This window comes from Ochotona curzoniae, unplaced genomic scaffold (genome assembly GCF_017591425.1).
Source record: "Ochotona curzoniae isolate NIBS_2020 unplaced genomic scaffold, NIBS_Ocur_1.0 contig_4419, whole genome shotgun sequence".
In the NCBI taxonomy this organism is placed as follows: Eukaryota; Metazoa; Chordata; class Mammalia; order Lagomorpha; family Ochotonidae; genus Ochotona; species Ochotona curzoniae.
In genome coordinates this window covers 1-22,505 of record NW_024466272.1, presented here as the reverse complement: position 1 = coordinate 22,505, position 22,505 = coordinate 1, and the positions used below count along the sequence as shown (strand labels likewise).

The 22,505-nt window shown below is 52.8% G+C and overlaps 1 protein-coding gene across 3 annotated transcripts; it reads right to left on the bottom strand.

Moving 5' to 3' along the window:
* Nucleotides 1-19,485: 19,485 nt before the first annotated feature.
* LOC121160191 (heat shock 70 kDa protein 1-like) lies at nucleotides 19,486-22,058 on the bottom strand. Of its 3 annotated transcripts, none has more exons than XM_040985839.1 (2): nucleotides 20,316-22,058; nucleotides 19,486-20,281 (listed from the first exon to the last, which is right to left on the bottom strand). In XM_040985839.1, the coding sequence occupies exons 1-2, from the start codon at nucleotides 21,941-21,943 to the stop codon at nucleotides 19,972-19,974; spliced, it is 1,938 nt and encodes a 645-aa protein (XP_040841773.1). In that variant the 5' UTR covers nucleotides 21,944-22,058; the 3' UTR covers nucleotides 19,486-19,971. The 3 variants fall into 3 exon arrangements, with proteins under 3 accessions (XP_040841773.1, XP_040841772.1, XP_040841774.1); XM_040985838.1 differs by having other exon boundaries at nucleotides 19,486-21,475; nucleotides 21,533-22,021; XM_040985840.1 differs by having other exon boundaries at nucleotides 19,486-22,058.
* Nucleotides 22,059-22,505: the final 447 nt, after the last annotated feature.

The following is a 22,505-nucleotide window of genomic DNA, read 5'->3' as shown; positions in this document are numbered from 1 at the left end:
CTCACCCACCTGACCGCTCCCTAGAGTGCACCAGCACCCTGCACCTGGGACCTGCCACCCACCACCCCACAGAAGCCCCTGTCCTCCCACAGAGAAGGCAGCAGAACTGCAGAGCCCAAGCCAGGCCCGCACCCACAGCCTCCTCCCGCTCTGGTGACTCTGGACAGGATTCAAAGCCTTCTGATTGAGGAACCGCCTCAAGAGTTGCCTCCTCATGAGCCCTCCCCATTCACTCTGCCTCTTCTAACCTCCAACATGCAAGGTTTAGTTTCCTGCTATGGAGCATCTCCATGAAGAAATGGGACCCTCTGGAACTAGAGTCAATGTCTCCAGCTCAGAAGAATGGGTCGCCCTTGGCACAGCTGCTTCCTGTTAATCCATCATCCCTCCCACCCATGTTCACCTGTATTCAGCTTCCAATCCTGACATCAACCCACTAAGACCAATCACACAGAGAATAAGGGCAAAGCCTTTAATCGTTACATGCAATTACAATAAGAAGCATGACAACTCCAAGTTGTAAAGTTCCTTAGTGTTCTCTTAGCTCCATGAAGAAAGACTTTCTGATGGCACAGTCTCTGAGTCACTTGAAGGAGATGCATCCCATGAGAGAGCTTCATGCAGAGAGGTCTTGGCTCCTGGGTGTGCAGGGCGCAGTTCCAGCACCTAAGCGCCCAGGGACAGACAGTGTGTGAGGCCCACCTTGCTGCTTTGGGCTCCATCCAGGCTGCAGGTTGGAGAGGGGCTTGCTGTGGGCTGTGATGCAGGATGGGGCTCTATTCCTTTCCAGGCTGCTCGCAGATGAAGGCCTCAGTTTTCAGCATCTTCCAGGGGCGGCCGGAGCTCCAGGGCTCGCTCGGGGCCTGGTTCTCTCTTCCTCCGTCGGCTCTGGCATCCGCTGGCTGGGTCAGCCTCCACTGGGCCTGGTGAGAAGTCTGAGTGTCCTCGGTGGTCTTGGTCATTAGCTCCTGCACATCCGGGTCCAGGCAGCGCTTCTGTCCGCGTTGGACGGCGACAGTGGCTCTGCCTCCAAGGCTGGCATAAGCCTCACGACGCAGGACTCTGGCTTTTGAGGTCATGTCTGTGCAGGACTGGAGGCACTGGCTTGAGCGGCTGCACAGCGCATCAAAGTTGTCGAGGGCCCAGGCCCAGGCCTGTTCTGGGTTCAGGCCCAGAGGCATGTGGGGCTCCAGACTGAGCCAGGGCTCTTCCACGCAGGAAGGAAGGAGCGCCATTGCTGCCTTCCCAGCAGGACAAGCCTGGGCCTCCTGGCTGGTTAGCAGAGAGTGCGAGTGAGCCAAGCCCACATGGACTGTGCCTTTTATCAGACCCTACCTGTAGGGTGGGGATGCAGATTACATCAGAGTGATGGGACTAAGCCCACAAGTGCATCAGGGACTGCCTTGGGATTGGATCAGATCAGGAAAGAGAAGAAAGGAGCGGGGGTCGGTGGGAAGATGCAGGTTCAGGTCATCTCTTCAGGTAGTCCCTTCACTGTGGGGTCAGCCTCTCCTGTTTGTGAGGCGTCTGGACCTGCTGCCTGTTGCATTTCTCCCTTCCAGATGGAGGCTTCAGAGGGGGACTCAGGGACATGGCAGTGCAAGTGACAGGCCAGGTCCCAGTGGAGCTGCTTGGGGATCTGGACTCATCCTGTCACCACTTACGATCCAGCTCCCTGTGGATGGCTGGGAAAGCAGCAGAGAATGACCCAAGTTCTCAGGATTTGGGACCCACTGGCTGACTCAGCAGAAGCTGCTGGCTCCTGGCTACAGATGGGCTCAGCTCCAGCTGTTGGGGCCCTTGGAGTGAATCAACAGATGGAAGATTTTCCTCTCTGTATGTCAGACTTTCCAATAAAAATAAAGAAAAATTTTAAAAATTAAAGATTCATTCTGAGAAAGGGCTATAATGCAAAAAACTTGTCAATGGTTGTTTTTTTTTTTTTTTCAATTTAAAACGTCGAATAGTTTTTGGATTTGTTTTTGGATCCTTTCTATGGAATTTTGTTAAAAATAAGTGTCTCACTTTTTGGTATTTGCTGCTTTGAGCAATTCTTTTTATTTCCCTTGTGATACTGTTTACGTATTGAGAGGGATACATTGCCGTGTGGTGCTCTGATTATTGGTGGTGTTGGTCAGGAAGGGAGGAAAGTGGGTGGGAGAGATGTTTCACACTTCTCTCTGTTCCCCAGGGGAGCCCTTGGGTGCCATTCCTTGCTGTCATACTGCATCTCATCCGGGAATCGAGGATCGTGATTTAGTGTCTTCTTTGAGACCCTGCTGTTGGGAAGAGTGTTCCAAGGATGTTACTGGGGTGGCTTTGATAGTCCTAAGACATTATTGGCTCATTGCTCCAGGGTTGAGAAAATCTCTCCAAGCTCTATTGCTGTAGGCCAACTCTAGTCAAGCTCGGAGCTGGAGAAGGGTGTGTGGATTGGCAAAACAAAGAAACACAGACACTGTCATTTTGTGCCACCTGTTAACAGCTCAAGAAGCTGCCATTTTATTTACTCAGACACGCCACACACATCTGCACAGAATTCAATATTTCTATCTTTTTCTCAGGATTAAACCAGCATGCAGATGTTTGAATAATTAATTGTTTTCTTCATGGTCAATCAGGTGCTCTTAAGGATAATTTGGTAAGTTTCTATAACCAGTTTCTTCAAAGCAAGCCATTAGTAGTAGCCATTAGGCAACTGCCAGGACTCCAAGGCCAAGGCACATGTGGTTACGTACTAGTTAGTAACACATTCCCACTACATTTCTGTATAATTTATCTATCATTTAATGGGATCAATACATCAAAAGTGTAAAAAAAAACATAAAGGTCCAAGTAAAAAGTTTCACACATTAAATCCCCCTATAGCTGCAGGCTCTACAACCCCATAAACAGTCAAACAACAATTAAAAGCATATCTCTATGATATATTTTTTTAAAAGATTTATTTTATTTATTGGAAAGTCAGATATACAGAGAGAAGGAGAGACAGAGAGGAAGATCTTCCGTCTGATGATTCACTCCCTAGATGAGCACAATGGCCGATGCTATGAGGGGCCGAAGCCAGGATCCAGGAACTTCTTCCCGGTATCCCACGTGGATGCAGGGTCCCAAAGCTTTGGGCCATCCTGGACTGCTTTCCCAGGCCACAAGCAGGGAGCTGGATGGGAAGTAGAGATCCCGAGATTAGAACCAGCACCCATATGGGATCCCGGTGCATTCAAGGCAAGGACTTCAGCCATTAGGCCATGCTGTCGGGGCCCCAAATCTCTAGGATATTAATAAAAGCACCCTGTCATTCCTTTAGCCAAAAAAATTGTAGAAGTCGCTAAAACAGACACATTTTCTATGCTCCAAAGAATTGCAATGATGGGCTACCTTTTAAGGTCACAATAAATTTATCTATTGCCTTAGCAGTCAGCTAATACTCCCATCCGTTGCATTAATTTCTAGAATACATATCAAGCCATTTCCCAGAAGGCATGCTACATGTCTCGGCCAGATTCTGGGGCAATCGTTAGGCACACAATAATGTGCCAGAAAAGGCATGGGCTTAATTGGACTCCTGTGTTTAAATTGTTAAAGGCCCACTCACCAAGACATTATCAGCAACATTAACTCCCCGGTTCACATTGGTTACAAAATCCATCTCACAGGGGCACAAACCAACAATGCCTTGATAGAGTACAGAATTTTTAGCAGGGTGGCTGGGTGTTCATGCAAAAAGGGGGTGAAACCGCATTGAGGTGGTTGGAGAGACATCCGCCAGGTTCTGCATTGCAGGTGGAAGCTTCATGAAACCTTGCCAACAGGGAGCTGTTCTTTTCACACCGTCGTGTCAGCCATGCCCACTGCACAGATCCCAGCACTCTATCGGTTGACAGAGTCAGCTTTAGTGTATCCACAGATCCAGGAACATGCTGTTAGCTTGGCCAGGAGAGTGATCCAAACTTTTCTACTTTCCATGCACTGATGAGGCTCTCAACATCTCTTGCTGGCCTAGGTGAGCAGGCTGCCATGTCCCCTTGGTCATCTTGGAATGCTGTCCACTATACAGGTATTAGCAACTGTGAGGAGTAGGTGTGGTCCAAAGTTTGACCGTACGCCTTGTGATTTTCCCTGTGGCTTGGATCTGAGTCTAGCATTACAGTTGGGGAGTCCCCTAAGAAATCTTGTGTGGAGTTACCTCAGACTCCATTCCTGTGTGTTCCAGCCAGTGCAGTGTCAGGTTTGGTTTGTTACCTGCAACAAAGCCAGTGCACAAGCCAGTGGATGCAGCTGCGCGGTCAGCCTCAACCTGTTTCTCTCATGAATCAAAGCAAGAGATGCCGTATACCAACCCACCTGCCTGCCACAGATATGGTATATATGTATACAAGCAGGATGTCGTGACGGCCTATTTGGGGATGACCCTTAATAACTCCCACCAGGGCGGCTGCCCAGACTAACATGGCTGGGGTCCAAATCCTGGCACTGCTACCTAACTCCATTGGCCTGCCCCCATTCTGGCTCTTAGGAGCACTAGCAGCTACTGGAGTCCTGTCTGACCTGACCCACCACCAGACCCAGGCCACACACATAGCACTGGATGGACACTGTAGCTGTGCCCAGCCTGGTCTGCTCATAGCCTCAGCTCTCATAATCATCAGTGGGAGTTGAGCCCAGAAGGGGAGTCCCCAGAGTTCCTCTAACTCAGGTCTTGCTGCCAGATGCTTTCACCCAGCCTGGTATGGCAAACCCACAACCTCAGAGATCAAAGCCAGGAATTACAGCTTAGTCTGGCAAGGCATGGCTTACACCCTGTCCTGGCTCTTATACTTCTCACCAGAAGTTACAATTCTTAGTGGAATTCCTCAACTTTCAATACCAGGCCTGCTACCAGCACTGAATTCCATGCATGCTGGTAGGTGTGGAGGCTCTCTTGAGATTATATGCCCTCAGTACCAGCACTTGGATGTGCTGGAAGGCACTGCCCTCAGGCTCGACCGCGTTACCTCCCAGTCTCAGGTTCCAAAAGTGTTATGTGGCTTCAAGGGATTAGAACAGGCATACATATGGGATTCTGGCATGTGCAATACAAGGATGTTAACCACCATGTTATAAATTCGGGCAGTAAACATGTTTTAAAATACTTCAAGAGAATAGAGAAAGAAAGAGGAGTCTTTAATAATTAGACATGTGTTAAATGAACCCAACATACAGACTCTCAATAACATAAGCCATCCTCTGCTGCTTTCCCAGCCATCCACAGGGAGCTGGATTGTAAGTGGTGACAGGATGAGTCCAGATCCCCAAGCAGCTCCACTGGGACCTGGCCTGTCACTTGCACTGCCATGTCCCTGAGTCCCCCTCTGAAGCCTCCATCTGGAAGGGAGAAATGCAACAGGCAGCAGGTCCAGACTCCTCACAAACAGGAGAGGCTGACCCCACAGTGAAGGGACTACCTGAAGAGATGACCTGAACCTGCATCTTCCCACCGACCCCCGCTCCTTTCTTCTCTTTCCTGATCTGATCCAATCCCAAGGCAGTCCCTGATGCACTTGTGGGCTTAGTCCCATCACTCTGATGTAATCTGCATCCCCACCCTACAGGTAGGGTCTGATAAAAGGCACAGTCCATGTGGGCTTGGCTCACTCGCACTCTCTGCTAACCAGCCAGGAGGCCCAGGCTTGTCCTGCTGGGAAGGCAGCAATGGCGCTCCTTCCTTCCTGCGTGGAAGAGCCCTGGCTCAGTCTGGAGCCCCACATGCCTCTGGGCCTGAACCCAGAACAGGCCTGGGCCTGGGCCCTCGACAACTTTGATGCGCTGTGCAGCCGCTCAAGCCAGTGCCTCCAGTCCTGCACAGACATGACCTCAAAAGCCAGAGTCCTGCGTCGTGAGGCTTATGCCAGCCTTGGAGGCAGAGCCACTGTCGCCGTCCAACGCGGACAGAAGCGCTGCCTGGACCCGGATGTGCAGGAGCTAATGACCGAGACCACGAGGACACTCAGACTTCTCACCAGGCCCAGTGGAGGCTGACCCAGCCAGCGGATGCCAGAGCCGACGGAGGAAGAGAGAACCAGGCCCAGAGCGAGCCCTGGAGCTCCGGCCGCCCCTGGAAGATGCTGAAAACTGAGGCCTTCATCTGCGAGCAGCCTGGAAAGGAATAGAGCCCCATCCTGCATCACAGCCCACAGCAAGCCCCTCTCCAACCTGCAGCCTGGATGGAGCCCAAAGCAGCAAGGTGGGCCTCACACACTGTCTGTCCCTGGGCGCTTAGGTGCTGGAACTGCGCCCTGCACACCCAGGAGCCAAGACCTCTCTGCATGAAGCTCTCTCATGGGATGCATCTCCTTCAAGTGACTCAGAGACTGTGCCATCAGAAAGTCTTTCTTCATGGAGCTAAGAGAACACTAAGGAACTTTACAACTTGGAGTTGTCATGCTTCTTATTGTAATTGCATGTAACGATTAAAGGCTTTGCCCTCATTCTCTGTGTGATTGGTCTTAGTGGGTTGATGTCAGGATTGGAAGCTGAATACAGGTGAACATGGGTGGGAGGGATGATGGATTAACAGGAAGCAGCTGGAAACATTGACTCTAGTTCCAGAGGGTCCCATTTCTTCATGGAGATGCTCCATAGCAGGAAACTAAACCTTGCATGTTGGAGGTTAGAAGAGGCAGAGTGAATGGGGAGGGCTCATGAGGAGGCAACTCTTGAGGCGGTTCCTCAATCAGAAGGCTTTGAATCCTGTCCAGAGTCACCAGAGCGGGAGGAGGCTGTGGGTGCGGGCCTGGCTCGGGCTCTGCAGTTCTGCTGCCTTCTCTGTGGGAGGACAGGGGCTTCTGTGGGGTGGTGGGTGGCAGGTCCCAGGTGCAGGGTGCTGTGCACTCTAGGGAGCGGTCAGGTGTTTGAGGTTTCCCCATGGAGAGTTCTGGGGAGTGTGGAGAACAGGTCAAACTCTGGGCTGCACCAGAACTTTGGAAGTTGAAATAAGCAGTCAGCGGCAAGGGGTGGGCAGAGTCTGACCTGATAGGTTCCAAGAACACAGGGAAAGAGATGTCTGGAAATTTTTGTATTTTGCCGGGATGACTTTAAAAAAAAAAAAATTAATTAATTAATTAATTGACTGGTTTTTTTTTTTTTTTTTTTGAGATAAATAGGGGAAGCAAGGAACTCTAGGTCACGACATGCATTCCCAGCCTGCAGGCTGCAGATTGCCTGGGGAAGGAGGTCTGGGGATGTGCTGACTTGGGAGAAGCTGAGGACATATTTGACAGGGAAGGAATGACCTCTGTGGTCTTCTACACACTGGGCCTCTACACTCTCAGGGAGGCAAGGGAGCTGAGCTGGAGCGGTTTAGAGAGGGAACACCAGAGGGCGTGTCTGGGTCAGGCCAAGTTACCTCCCATGTGAGATTTGGTTGGGCTAAACAGTATTGGTTCCTGCCCACTGGCACACACCAAAGCTTGGGCTGGCGTCATGATTGGCTGAGCTAGATCTCAGTACCTTCCTGCGAGTGTTAGAGCAGCTGGTGGGCCATGAGAGGCTGGGCTGAGCACCCCGCAGAATGTGAGAGAAGTGGATGTGGGGGCAGATTCTGCTGGGGAATTGTGGGCTTGCCTCTGTGGGACTGCAACATCCACCAGTTTACCAGGAGAGCTGGGGGCAGAGAGTGAAGAGTCAAGCCAGGCTGGAAGCCACCTGTCACAGAAAACAGAGCTGGGGAAGGCCAGGTGAGGCCAGACGACAGCACTGGCAGACACGTGGCAGGCACATGAAAGGGCCAGCACTGAGGGCAGACCACACCAGACAGGGCCACCACATTCCAAAGTATGCGTGATATCCATTGTTGGGAGCAAGTCTGGTAGGAGAACTTGGGGAAACTTCCCTACTAGGCTGCAGTTCCTGCTGGGGAGCATAAGAACCAGGGCTGAGGGCGAACCGAGCCAGACATCGCTACAGCAGTCATCAGAATCTGTGTGGATCCAGTCTAGGGACAGGCTGGGCTGGGCCAGGCCTCAGCACCCACTGATGCACACAAGAGCCGGAATGGATGTGGAACAGGCTGAGTTAGGTTGCAGCACCCTCTGGTTCACATGAGTCAAGATCTGGGGGAGGACCAGACTGCGCTAGGCTGTAGCACCCATTGATGAGGGCTAGAATGGGTGCGGGCCATTGGGCTCGGCCACATTACATGCCAGTGAGTGCCAGGACTGGGGACTGACAATGTCAGTCTGGGCAGCAGCACCTGCTGGGACCCATGAGTCTGTAGCTGGGAGCAGACTGGTAGGGGAACTTGGGGGAACTCCTGCTAGGCACAGTTCTTCCTGGTGAATACAAGAGGTGGGACTGGGAGCAGGCCACGCGAGTTTGGGTTGCAGCACACATTGGCATATGTGTGAGCTTGATCTGGGAGCAGGCCAGGCAGAGGTAGCATGAACGAGAGCCAGGACAGGGTGCAGACCAGGCCAGGCTGCATCACAACACCGGCCAGTCCACATGAGGGCAGTTGCTAGGTGTGGACCCGTCTGGGCTCGACTGCTTCACCTGCTTGTCAGAGCCCAGATGTTGGGATCAGACCATTGCTGTGTGGGCTGTGGCACAGGACCCAGGACTGGGAATGGGCCTGGTAGGGGAACTTGAGGGACTACCTTGCTGGGCTGCTGTTCCCATGGGTGAGTATGAGAGCTGGTAATATCCTCAGAAAATAGTTCCCCACGTGAGGGTTCTCTACAGGGACATCAATGACCGACCCTTGTTCCCAGAGGCTGATGTAGTTTGATAGCAAAGTGTTCACCACTTTCCCACTTTTCCATGGTTGAACAAAAGGAAAAAAATATGAAACATTTGTTGTACCTATTTTATTCCATACTTGACCCCAACCACCCTAATCAGAGGCCCACAGGGAAAGGCCTCCCTCTCAGTTTGTTAATAACAGTAAAAGAAAAATAGATGGAATTGCAAAGAAAAAAAAAAAAACATGACAAGGGCCTGGTGGCATGGCCTAGTGGCTAAAGTCCTCATCTTGAATGCTCTGGGATCCCATATGGGCGCTGAGTTCTAATCTCGGGATCTCTACTTCCCATCCAGCTCCCTGCTTGTGGCCTGGGAAAGCAGTTCAGGATGGCCCAAAGCTTTGGGACCCTGCATCCACGTGGGATACCGGGAAGAAGTTCCTGGATCCTGGCTTCGGCCCCTCATAGCATCGGCCATTGTGCTCATCTAGGGAGTGAATCATCAGACGGAAGATCTTCCTCTCTGTCTCTCCTTCTCTCTGTATATCTGACTTTCCAATAAATGAAATAAATCTTTAAAAAAATATATCATAGAGATCCAATAAATAAAATAAATCTTTAAAAAAATATATCATAGAGATATGCTTTTAATTGTTGTTTGACTGTTTATGGGGTTGTAGAGCCTGCAGCTGTAGGGGGATTTAATGTGTGAAATTTTTTATTTGGACCTTTATGTTTTTTTCTCCCTTTTGATGTATTGATCCCATTAAATGATAGATAAATTATACAGAAATGTAGTGGGAATGTGTTACTAACTAGTACGTAACCACATGTGCCTTGGCCTTGGAGTCCTGGCAGTTGCCTAATGGCTACTACTAATGGCTTGCTTTGAAGAAACTGGTTATAGAAACTTACCAAATTATCCTTAAGAGCACCTGATTGACCATGAAGAAAACAATTAATTATTCAAACATCTGCATGCTGGTTTAATCCTGAGTAAAAGATAGAAATATCGAATCCGGGCCCGGCGCGGTGGCGCAGTGGTTAAGGACCTCGCCTTGCACGCCTGGGATCCCGTATGGGCGCTGGTTCTAATCCCGGCAGCCCCGCTTCCCATCCAGCTCCCTGCCTGTGGCCCAGGAAAGCAGCCCAGGACGGCCCAAAGCTTTGGGACCCTGCACCTGCGTGGGAGACCCAGAAGAGGCTTCTGGCTTCGGATCGGCATAGCATCGGCCATTGCGATCACTTGGGGAGTGAATCATCGGACAGAAGATCTTCCTCTCTGTCTCTCCTCTCTGTATATCCGCCTTTCCAACAAAACATAATAAAAAATAAATCTTAAAAAAAAGAAATATTGAATTCTGTGCAGATGTGTGTGACGTGTCTGAGTAAATAAAATGGCAGCTTCTTGAGCTGTTAACAGGTGGCACAAAATGACAGTGTCTGTGTTTCTTTGTTTTGCCAATCCACACACCCTTCTCCAGCTCCGAGCTTGACTAGAGTTGGCCTACAGCAATAGAGCTTGGAGAGATTTTCTCAACCCTGGAGCAATGAGCCAATAATGTCTTAGGACTATCAAAGCCACCCCAGTAACATCCTTGGAACACTCTTCCCAACAGCAGGGTCTCAAAGAAGACACTAAATCACTATCCTCGATTCCCGGATGAGATGCAGTATGACAGCAAGGAATGGCACCCAAGGGCTCCCCTGGGGAACAGAGAGAAGTGTGAAACATCTCTCCCACCCACTTTCCTCCCTTCCTGACCAACACCACCAATAATCAGAGCACCACATGGCAATGTATCCCTCTCAATACGTAAACAGTATCACAAGGGAAATAAAAAGAATTGCTCAAAGCAGCAAATACCAAAAAGTGAGGCACTTATTTTTAAGAAAATTCCATAGAAAGGATCCAAAAACAAATCCAAAAACTATTCGACGTTTTAAATTAAAAAAAAAAAACCATTGACAAGTTTTTTGCATTATAGCCCTTTCTCAGAATGAATCTTTAATTTTAAAAATTTTTCTTCATTTTTATTGGAAAGTCTGACATACAGAGAGGAAAATCTTCCATCTGTTGATTCACTCCAAGGGCCCCAACAGCCGGAGCTGAGCCCATCTGTAGCCAGGAGCCAGCAGCTTCTGCTGAGTCAGCCAGTGGGTGCCAAATCCTGAGAACTTGGGTCATTCTCTGCTGCTTTCCCAGCCATCCACAGGGAGCTGGATTGTAAGTGGTGACAGGATGAGTCCAGATCCCCAAGCAGCTCCACTGGGACCTGGCCTGTCACTTGCACTGCCATGTCCCTGAGTCCCCCTCTGAAGCCTCCATCTGGAAGGGAGAAATGCAACAGGCAGCAGGTCCAGACTCCTCACAAACAGGAGAGGCTGACCCCACAGTGAAGGGACTACCTGAAGAGATGACCTGAACCTGCATCTTCCCACCGACCCCCGCTCCTTTCTTCTCTTTCCTGATCTGATCCAATCCCAAGGCAGTCCCTGATGCACTTGTGGGCTTAGTCCCATCACTCTGATGTAGTAATCTGCATCCCCACCCTACAGGTAGGGTCTGATAAAAGGCACAGTCCATGTGGGCTTGGCTCACTCGCACTCTCTGCTAACCAGCCAGGAGGCCCAGGCTTGTCCTGCTGGGAAGGCAGCAATGGCGCTCCTTCCTTCCTGCGTGGAAGAGCCCTGGCTCAGTCTGGAGCCCCACATGCCTCTGGGCCTGAACCCAGAACAGGCCTGGGCCTGGGCCCTCGACAACTTTGATGCGCTGTGCAGCCGCTCAAGCCAGTGCCTCCAGTCCTGCACAGACATGACCTCAAAAGCCAGAGTCCTGCGTCGTGAGGCTTATGCCAGCCTTGGAGGCAGAGCCACTGTCGCCGTCCAACGCGGACAGAAGCGCTGCCTGGACCCGGATGTGCAGGAGCTAATGACCGAGACCACCGAGGACACTCAGACTTCTCACCAGGCCCAGTGGAGGCTGACCCAGCCAGCGGATGCCAGAGCCGACGGAGGAAGAGAGAACCAGGCCCAGAGCGAGCCCTGGAGCTCCGGCCGCCCCTGGAAGATGCTGAAAACTGAGGCCTTCATCTGCGAGCAGCCTGGAAAGGAATAGAGCCCCATCCTGCATCACAGCCCACAGCAAGCCCCTCTCCAACCTGCAGCCTGGATGGAGCCCAAAGCAGCAAGGTGGGCCTCACACACTGTCTGTCCCTGGGCGCTTAGGTGCTGGAACTGCGCCCTGCACACCCAGGAGCCAAGACCTCTCTGCATGAAGCTCTCTCATGGGATGCATCTCCTTCAAGTGACTCAGAGACTGTGCCATCAGAAAGTCTTTCTTCATGGAGCTAAGAGAACACTAAGGAACTTTACAACTTGGAGTTGTCATGCTTCTTATTGTAATTGCATGTAACGATTAAAGGCTTTGCCCTTATTCTCTGTGTGATTGGTCTTAGTGGGTTGATGTCAGGATTGGAAGCTGAATACAGGTGAACATGGGTGGGAGGGATGATGGATTAACAGGAAGCAGCTGGCAACACATTGACTCTAGTTCCAGAGGGTCCCATTTCTTCATGGAGATGCTCCGTAGCAGGAAACTAAACCTTGCATGTTGGAGGTTAGAAGAGGCAGAGTGAATGGGGAGGGCTCATGAGGAGGCGACTCTTGAGGCGGTTCCTCAATCAGAAGGCTTTGAATCCTGTCCAGAGTCACCAGAGCGGGAGGAGGCTGTGGGTGCGGGCCTGGCTTGGGCTCTGCAGTTCTGCTGCCTTCTCTGTGGGAGGACAGGGGCTTCTGTGGGGTGGTGGGTGGCAGGTCCCAGGTGCAGGGTGCTGTGCACTCTAGGGAGCGGTCAGGTGTTTGAGGTTTCCCTACGGTGAGTTCTGGGGAGTGTGGAGAACAGGTCAAACTCTGGGCTGCACCAGAACTTTGGAAGTTGAAATAAGCAGTCAGCGGCAAGGGGTGGGCAGAGTCTGACCTGATAGGTTCCAAGAACACAGGGAAAGAGATGTCTGGAAATCTTTGTATTTTGCCGGGATGACTTTTTAAAAAAAAATTTAATTAATTAATTGACTTGACTTTTTTTTTTTTTTTTGAGATAAATAGGGGAAGCAAGGAACTCTAGGTCACGACATGCATTCCCAGCCTGCAGGCTGCAGATTGCCTGGGGAAGGAGGTCTGGGGATGTGCTGACTTGGGAGAAGCTGAGGACATATTTGACAGGGAAGGAATGACCTCTGTGGTCTTCTACACACTGGGCCTCTACACTCTCAGGGAGGCAAGGGAGCTGAGCTGGAGCGGTTTAGAGAGGGAACACCAGAGGGCGTGTCTGGATCAGGCCAAGTTACCTCCCCTGTGAGATTTGGTGGGGCTAAACAATATTGGTTCCTGCCCACTGGCACACACCAAAGCTTGGGCTGGCGTCATGACTGGCTGAGCTAGGTCTCAGTACCTTCCTGCGAGTGTTAGAGCAGCTGGTGGGCCATGAGAGGCTGGGCTGAGCACCCCCCAGAATGTGAGAGAAGTGGATGTGGGGGCAGATTCTGCTGGGGAATTGTGGGCTTGCCTCTGTGGGACTGCAACATCCACCAGTTTACCAGGAGAGCTGGGGGCAGAGAGTGAAGAGTCAAGCCAGGCTGGAAGCCACCTGTCACAGAAAACAGAGCTGGGGAAGGCCAGGTGGGGCCAGAAGACAGCACTGGCAGACACATGAAAGGGCCAGCACTGAGGGCGGACCACGCCAGACAGGGCCACCACATTCCCAAGTATGCGTGATATCCATGGTTGGGAGCAAGCCTGGTAGGAGAACTTGGGGAAACTTCCCTACTAGGCTGCAGTTCCTGCTGGGGAGCATAAGAACCAGGGCTGAGGGCGAACCGAGCCAGACAGCGCTACAGCAGTCATCAGAATCTGTGTGGATCCAGTCTAGGGACAGGCTGGGCTGGGCCAGGCCTCAGCACCCACTGGTGCACACAAGAGCCAGAATGGATGTGGAACAGGCTGAGTTAGGTTGCAGCACCCTCTGGTTCACATGAGTCAAGATCTGGGGGAGGACTAGACTGAGCTAGGCTGTAGCACCCATTGATGAGAGCTAGAATGGGTGCGGGCCATTGGGCTCGGCCACATTACATGCCAGTGAGTGCCAGGACTGGGGACTGACAATGTCAGTCTGGGCAGCAGTACCTGCTGGGACCTGTGCGTCTGTAGCTGGGAGCAGACTGGTAGGGGAACTTGGGGGAACTCCTGCTAGGCACAGTTCTTCCTGGTGAATACAAGAGGTGGGACTGGGAGCAGGCCACGCGAGTTTGGGTTGCAGCACACATTGGCATATGTGTGAGCTTGATCTGGGAGCAGGCCAGGCAGAGGTAGCATGAACGAGAGCCAGGACAGGGTGCAGACCAGGCCAGGCTGCATCACAACACCGGCCAGTCCACATGAGGGCAGTTGCTAGGCGTGGACCCGTCTGGGCTCGACTGCTTCACCTGCTTGTCAGAGCCCAGACGTGGGGTCAGACCATCGCTGTCTGGGCTGTGGCACAGGACCCAGGACTGGGAATGGGCCTGGTAGGGGAACTTGAAGGACTACCTTGCTGGGCTGCTGTTTCCATGGGTGAGTATGAGAGCTGGTAATATCCTCAGAAAATAGTTCCCCACGTGAGGGTTCTCTACAGGGACATCAATGACCGACCCTTGTTCCCAGAGGCTGATGTAGTTTGATACCAAAGTGTTCACCACTTTCCCACTTTTCCATGGTTGAACAAGAGGAAAAAAATGTGAAACATTTGTTGCACTCATTTTATCCCACACTTGACCCCCAACCACCCTAATCAGAGGCCCACATGGAAAGGCCTCCCTCTCAGTTTGTTAATAACAGTGAAAGAAAAATAGATAGAATTACAAAGGAAAAAAAAACATGACAAGGGCCTGGTGGCATGGCCTAGTGGCTAAAGTTCTTGCCTTGAATGGGCGCTGGTTCTAATCTCGGGAGCTCCACTTCCCATCTAGCTCCATGCTTGTGGCCTGGGAAAGCAGTTGAGGATGGCCCAAAGCTTTGGGACCCTGCAGCTGTGTGGGATACCGGGAAGAAGTTCCTGGATCCTGGCTTCGGCCCTTCATGGCATCGGCCATTGTGCTCACCTAGGGAGTGAATCATCAGACGGAAGATCTTCCTCTCTGTCTCTCCTTCTCTCTGTATATCTGACTTTCCAATAAATAAAATAAATCTTTTAAAAATATATATCATAGAGATCCAATAAATAAAATAAATCTTTTAAAAATATATATCATAGAGATAAGCTTTTAATTGTTGTTTGACTGTTTATGGGGTTGTAGAGCCTGCAGCTGTAGGGGGATTTAATGTGTGAAACTTTTTACTTGGACCTTTATGGTTTTTTTTCCCTTTTGATGTATTGATCCCATTAAATGATAGATAAATTATACAGAAATGTAGTGGGAATGTGTTACTAACTAGGACGTAACCACATGTGCCTTGGCCTTGTAGTCCTGGCAGTTGCCTAATAGCTACTACTAATGGCTTGCTTTGAAGAAACTGGTTATAGAAACTTACCAAATTATCCTTAAGAGCACCTGATTGACCGTGAAGAAAACAATTATTCAAACATCTGCATACTGGTTTAATCCTGAGTAAAAGATAGAAATATCGAATTCGGGCCCGGCGCGGTGGCGCAGTGGTTAAGGACCTCGCCTTGCACGCCTGGGATCCCATATGGGCGCCAGTTCTAATCCCGGCAGCCCCGCTTCCCTTCCAGCTCCCTGCCTGTGGCCCAGGAAAGCAGTCCAGGACGGCCCAAAGCTTTGGGACCCTGCACCTGCGTGGGAGACCCAGAAGAGGCTTCTGGCTTTGGATCGGCATAGCATCGGCCATTGCGCTCACTTGGGGAGTGAATCATCGGACAGAAGATCTTCCTCTCTGTCTCTCCTCTCTGTATATCTGCCTTTCCAACAAAACATAATAAAAAATAAATCTTTAAAAAAAAAAGAAATATTGAATTCTGTGCAGATGTGTGTGACGTGTCTGAGTAAATAAAATGGTAGCTTCTTGAGCTGTTAACAGGTGGCACAAAATGACAGTGTCTGTGTTTCTTTGTTTTGCCAATCCACACACCCTTCTCCAGCTCCGAGCTTGACTAGAGTTGGCCTACAGCAATAGAGCTTGGAGAGATTTTCTCAACCCTGGAGCAATGAGCCAATAATGTCTTAGGACTATCAAAGCCACCCCAGTAACATCCTTGGAACACTCTTCCCAACATCAGGGTCTCAAAGAAGACACTAAATCACTATCCTCGATTCCCGGATGAGATGCAGTATGACAGCAAGGAATGGCACCCAAGGGCTCCCCTGGGGAACAGAGAGAAGTGTGAAACATCTCTCCCACCCACTTTCCTCCCTTCCTGACCAACACCACCAATAATCAGAGCACCACATGGCAATGTATCCCTCTCAATACGTAAACAGTATCACAAGGGAAATAAAAAGAATTGCTCAAAGCAGCAAATACCAAAAAGTGAGGCACTTATTTTTAAGAAAATTCCATAGAAAGGATCCAAAAACAAATCCAAAAACTATTTGACGTTTTAAATTAAAAAAAAAAAATAACAACAACCATTGACAAGTTTTTTGCATTATAGCCCTTTCTCAGAATGAATCTTTAATTTTAAAAATTTTTCTTCATTTTTATTGGAAAGTCTGACATACAGAGAGGAAAATCTTCCATCTGTTGATTCACTCCAAGGGCCCCAACAGCCGGAGCTGAGCCCATCTGTAGCCAGGAGCCAGCAGCTTCTGCTGAGTCAGCCAGTGGGTGCCAAATCCTGAGAACTTGGGTCATTCTCTGCTGCTTTCCCAGCCATCCACAGGGAGCTGGATCGTAAGTGGTGACAGGATGAGTCCAGATCCCCAAGCAGCTCCACTGGGACCTGGCCTGTCACTTGCACTGCCATGTCCCTGAGTCCCCCTCTGAAGCCTCCATCTGGAAGGGAGAAATGCAACAGGCAGCACGTCCAGACTCCTCACAAACAGGAGAGGCTGACCCCACAGTGAAGGGATTACCTGAAGAGATGACCTGAACCTGCATCTTCCCACCGACCCCCGCTCCTTTCTTCTCTTTCCTGATCTGATCCAATCCCAAGGCAGTCCCTGATGCACTTGTGGGCTTAGTCCCATCACTCTAATGTAGTAATCTGCATCCCCACCCTACAGGTAGGGTCTGATAAAAGGCACAGTCCATGTGGGCTTGGCTCACTCGCACTCTCTGCTAACCAGCCAGGAGGCCCAGGCTTGTCCTGCTGGGAAGGCAACAATGGCGCTCCTTCCTTCCTGCGTGGAAGAGCCCTGGCTCAGTCTGGAGCCCCACATGCCTCTGGGCCTGAACCCAGAACAGGCCTGGGCCTGGGCCCTCGACAACTTTGATGCGCTGTGCAGCCGCTCAAGCCAGTGCCTCCAGTCCTGCACAGACATGACCTCAAAAGCCAGAGTCCTGCGTCGTGAGGCTTATGCCAGCCTTGGAGGCAGAGCCACTGTCGCCGTCCAACGCGGACAGAAGCGCTGCCTGGACCCGGATGTGCAGGAGCTAATGACCGAGACCACCGAGGACACTCAGACTTCTCACCAGGCCCAGTGGAGGCTGATCCAGCCAGCGGATGCCAGAGCCGACGGAGGAAGAGAGAACCAGGCCCAGAGCGAGCCCTGGAGCTCCGGCCGCCCCTGGAAGATGCTGAAAACTGAGGCCTTCATCTGCGAGCAGCCTGGAAAGGAATAGAGCCCCATCCTGCATCACAGCCCACAGCAAGCCCCTCTCCAACCTGCAGCCTGGATGGAGCCCAAAGCAGCAAGGTGGGCCTCACACACTGTCTGTCCCTGGGCGCTTAGGTGCTGGAACTGCGCCCTGCACACCCAGGAGCCAAGACCTCTCTGCATGAAGCTCTCTCATGGGATGCATCTCCTTCAAGTGACTCAGAGACTGTGCCATCAGAAAGTCTTTCTTCATGGAGTTAACAGAACACTAAGGAACTTTACAACTTGGAGTTGTCATGCTTCTTATTGTAATTGCATGTAACGATTAAAGACTTTGCCCTTATTCTCTGTGTGATTGGTCTTAGTGGGTTGATGTCAGGATTGGAAGCTGAATACAGGTGAACATGGGTGGGAGGGATGATGGATTAACAGGAAGCAGCTGTGCCAAGGGCGACCCATTCTTCTGAGCTGGAGACATTGACTCTAGTTCCAGAGGGTCCCATTTCTTCATGGAGATGCTCCGTAGCAGGAAACTAAACCTTGCATGTTGGAGGTTAGAAGAGGCAGAGTGAATGGGGAGGGCTCATGAGGAGGCGACTCTTGAGGCGGTTCCTCAATCAGAAGGCTTTGAATCCTGTCCAGAGTCACCAGAGCGGGAGGAGGCTGTGGGTGCGGGCCTGGCTTGGGCTCTGCAGTTCTGCTGCCTTCTCTGTGGGAGGACAGGGGCTTCTGTGGGGTGGTGGGTGGCAGGTCCCAGGTGCAGGGTGCTGTGCACTCTAGGGAGCGGTCAGGTGTTTGAGGTTTCCCCATGGAGAGTTCTGGGGAGTGTGGAGAACAGGTCAAACTCTGGGCTGCACCAGAACTTTGGAAGTTGAAATAAGCAGTCAGCGGCAAGGGGTGGGCAGAGTCTGACCTGATAGGTTCCAAGAACACAGGGAAAGAGATGTCTGGAAATTTTTGTATTTTGCCGGGATGACTTTTAAAAAAAAAATTTAATTAATTAATTGACTGGTTGTTTTTTTTTTTTTTTTGAGATAAATAGGGGAAGCAAGGAACTCTAGGTCACGACATGCATTCCCAGCCTGCAGGCTGCAGATTGCCTGGGGAAGGAGGTCTGGGGATGTGCTGACTTGGGAGAAGCTGAGGACATATTTGACAGGGAAGGAATGACCTCTGTGGTCTTCTACACACTGGGCCTCTACACTCTCAGGGAGGCAAGGGAGCTGAGCTGGAGCGGTTTAGAGAGGGAACACCAGAGGGCGTGTCTGGGTCAGGCCAAGTTACCTCCCATGTGAGATTTGGTTGGGCTAAACAGTATTGGTTCCTGCCCACTGGCACACACCAAAGCTTGGGCTGGCGTCATGACTGGCTGAGCTAGGTCTCAGTACCTTCCTGCGAGTGTTAGAGCAGCTGGTGGGCCATGAGAGGCTGGGCTGAGCACCCCCCAGAATGTGAGAGAAGTGGATGTGGGGGCAGATTCTGCTGGGGAATTGTGGGCTTGCCTCTGTGGGACTGCAACATCCACCAGTTTACCAGGAGAGCTGGGGGCAGAGAGTGAAGAGTCAAGCCAGGCTGGAAGCCACCTGTCACAGAAAACAGAGCTGGGGAAGGCCAGGTGGGGCCAGAAGACAGCACCTGACTGGCAGACACGTGGCAGGCACATGAAAGGGCCAGCACTGAGGGCGGACCACGCCAGACAGGGCCACTACATCCCTGTCCCGTGCAGAAAGAACCCACCCAGCAGCTTGTTAGGGCAGTATCTCTACACGGGTGCACCTGCATGCCAACCTTCAGCCCTCAGGCAAGACAAGCCACTCAGAGGAGCAGGTGGCTTTAGCACCACGGTAAACACACACCTGATGGTTTTACACAGAAATGAAGCTGCAGCCTAGCACTGTGTCTGCAGCTGCTGTCCCGACTGGGACAGGTTTTTGGTGTCACACAGTATCATAATTGGTGATGAACTTATGAACAAAGAGAAAGAGAGAAAGAAGAAACCAGCAAGACAGCATGCATTTTATATTGAAGTTTACTTACCACAAAATAATACCACTGGCTTCAGTTAGAAAAGCACATATAAAATACAAAACCAATGTAAAGTTGCTTCTACATTGAAACCTGGTAGTAAGTAAGCTCAGCAGGAGAATGAGAAATGTACATGCCTACACATTACACATCAAGTGCAGAGCTGAGAAAGGACAGAATACAAGCTAAGTCTGTGTCCCCTAGCTCCAAAAGTCATGTGTGGGTGAGGGTCTCACCAAGGGCCTCTATCTAACCCACCCCTCATCTGAGAGGAACTTAAGGTGCAGGTCCAACCTTGCATTAACTGCAAAGCTTCCAAAGAACATCCGGGTCTCACTCTACAAGAATAACTATGCCACAGTTACTGTGAGGTTAGAACCTCACTTTAGAAGGAACTTAACCAGTACAGACTGACCGACAAAAAAAGATACATATTTTCTATATATGTCATATATCTATTTGACAACACAGTCCCTTCATCCCAGTTGCACGGCTCCGAGGGAGGCCAGGCCCCTAGTCGACCTCCTCAATGGTGGGGCCAGAGCCAGATCCAGAGCCGCCCTTGGGCCCGTGGGCACCAAAGCCCCCAGCGGCCCCGGGGCCAGCCGCACCCTGGTACAGGCCGCTGATGATGGGGTTGCACAGCTGCTCCAGCTCCTTGCGCTTGTGCTCAAACTCGTCCTTGTCGGCCAGGCTGTTGGCGTCCAGCCAGGCGATGACCTCCTGGCACTTGTCCAGCACCTTCCTTTTGTCGGCCTCGCTGATCTTGCCCTTGAGGCCGTCGTCCTCCACGGCGCTCTTCATGTTGAAGGCGTAGGACTCGAGGGCGTTCTTGGCCGCCACCCTGTCGCGCTGCACCTCGTCCTCGGCCTTGTACCTCTCGGCCTCCTGCACCATGCGCTCGATCTCCTCCTTGCTGAGCCGGCCCTTGTCGTTGGTGATGGTGATCTTGTTGGCCTTGCCGGTGCTCTTGTCGGTGGCGGTGACGTTGAGGATGCCGTTGGCGTCGATGTCGAAGGTCACCTCGATCTGGGGCACGCCCCGCGGCGCCGGCGGGATGCCGCTGAGCTCGAAGCGGCCCAGCAGGTTGTTGTCGCGCGTCATGGCGCGCTCGCCCTCGTACACCTGGATCAGCACGCCGGGCTGGTTGTCCGAGTAGGTGGTGAAGGTCTGCGTCTGCTTGGTGGGGATGGTGGAGTTGCGCTTGATGAGCGCCGTCATCACGCCGCCCGCCGTCTCCAGCCCCAGCGACAGCGGCGCCACGTCCAGCAGCAGCAGGTCCTGCACGTTCTCCGACTTGTCGCCCATCAGGATGGCCGCCTGCACGGCCGCGCCGTACGCCACCGCCTCGTCCGGGTTGATGCTCTTGTTGAGCTCGCGCCCGTTGAAGAAGTCCTGCAGCAGCTTCTGCACCTTGGGGATGCGCGTGGAGCCGCCCACCAGCACCAGGTCGTGGATCTGCGCCTTGTCCAGCTTGGCGTCGCGCAGCGCCTTCTCCACGGGCTCCAGCGTGCCGCGGAACAGGTCCGAGCACAGCTCCTCGAAGCGCGCCCGCGTGATGGACGTGTAGAAGTCGATGCCCTCGAAGAGCGAGTCGATCTCCAGGCTGGCCTGCGTGCTGGACGACAGGGTGCGCTTGGCCCGCTCGCACGCCGTGCGCAGCCGCCGCACCGCGCGCTTGTTCTGGCTGATGTCCTTCTTGTGCTTCCTCTTGAACTCCTCCACGAAGTGGCTCACCAGCCGGTTGTCGAAGTCCTCGCCGCCCAGGTGCGTGTCGCCCGCCGTGGCCTTCACCTCGAAGATGCCGTCGTCGATCGTCAGGATGGACACGTCGAACGTGCCCCCGCCCAGGTCGAAGATGAGCACGTTGCGCTCCCCCTTGCCCTTGCGGTCCAGCCCGTAGGCGATGGCGGCCGCCGTGGGCTCGTTGATGATCCGCAGCACGTTGAGGCCCGCGATCACGCCCGCGTCCTTGGTCGCCTGCCGCTGCGAGTCGTTGAAGTACGCCGGCACCGTGATCACCGCGTTGCTCACCGCCTGGCCCAGGTACGCCTCGGCGATCTCCTTCATCTTGGTCAGCACCATCGACGAGATCTCCTCCGGGTAGAACGCCTTGCTCTCGCCCTTGTAGCTCACCCGCACCTTGGGCTTGTCGCCCTCGCTCACCACCTGGAACGGCCAATGCTTCATGTCCGACTGCACCACCGGGTCGCCGAACTTGCGCCCGATCAGCCGCTTCGCGTCGAACACCGTGTTCTGCGGGTTCATGGCCACCTGGTTCTTGGCCGCGTCGCCGATCAGACGCTCCGTGTCCGTGAAGGCCACGTAGCTGGGCGTCGTGCGGTTGCCCTGGTCGTTGGCGATGATCTCCACCTTGCCGTGCTGGAACACGCCCACGCACGAGTAGGTCGTGCCCAGGTCGATGCCGATCGCCACCGTCTTGGCCATGCCGCCGCCTCGCTCTCGCCGCCTCTGCTCAGGGACCGGGAGTCGCGCTCGGGCTCGCGCCGGGGGAGATGCTCGCGGTGGCGCTGCTGGCCTCGGTCCGTCAGCCGCTGTCCGCCTGCTGTCCGCCTGCCTGCTGTCCGTCAGCCGCTGTCCGTCGGCTGTACGTCAGCTGCCCGGCAGGGCCGTGGGAGCGCAGTGGCCCCGCTCCGCCGGCCGCGGCCTTTATCCGTCGCGCCCGCACCCCGCCCCGCGCCTCCTCAGCCAATCAGCGAGCTCGGCCGGGCCGCCCGCTCGGGAAGCTTCCAGGCGTTTCTCCGGGCGCCCGGCCCTCGGGCTTCTGGCGGCCAATGGGAGCGCAGGGGGCCGTCCTTCGGCAGAAGTCTCCAGACGCTTCTGGGGTTCTCTGGAGCCTAGCCGAGGAGCCGCGGGGCGGGGGAGCGAGCGGGGCGGCGGCTGTGGACGGGCAGGGCGGCGGACGGGCGCTGTGGGCGCTGTGGGCGCGGGGCGGTGAGCGCCGAGGGAGGGACTGAAGTGGTTGGGCGGTGTCGGGTTGGAATGCGGG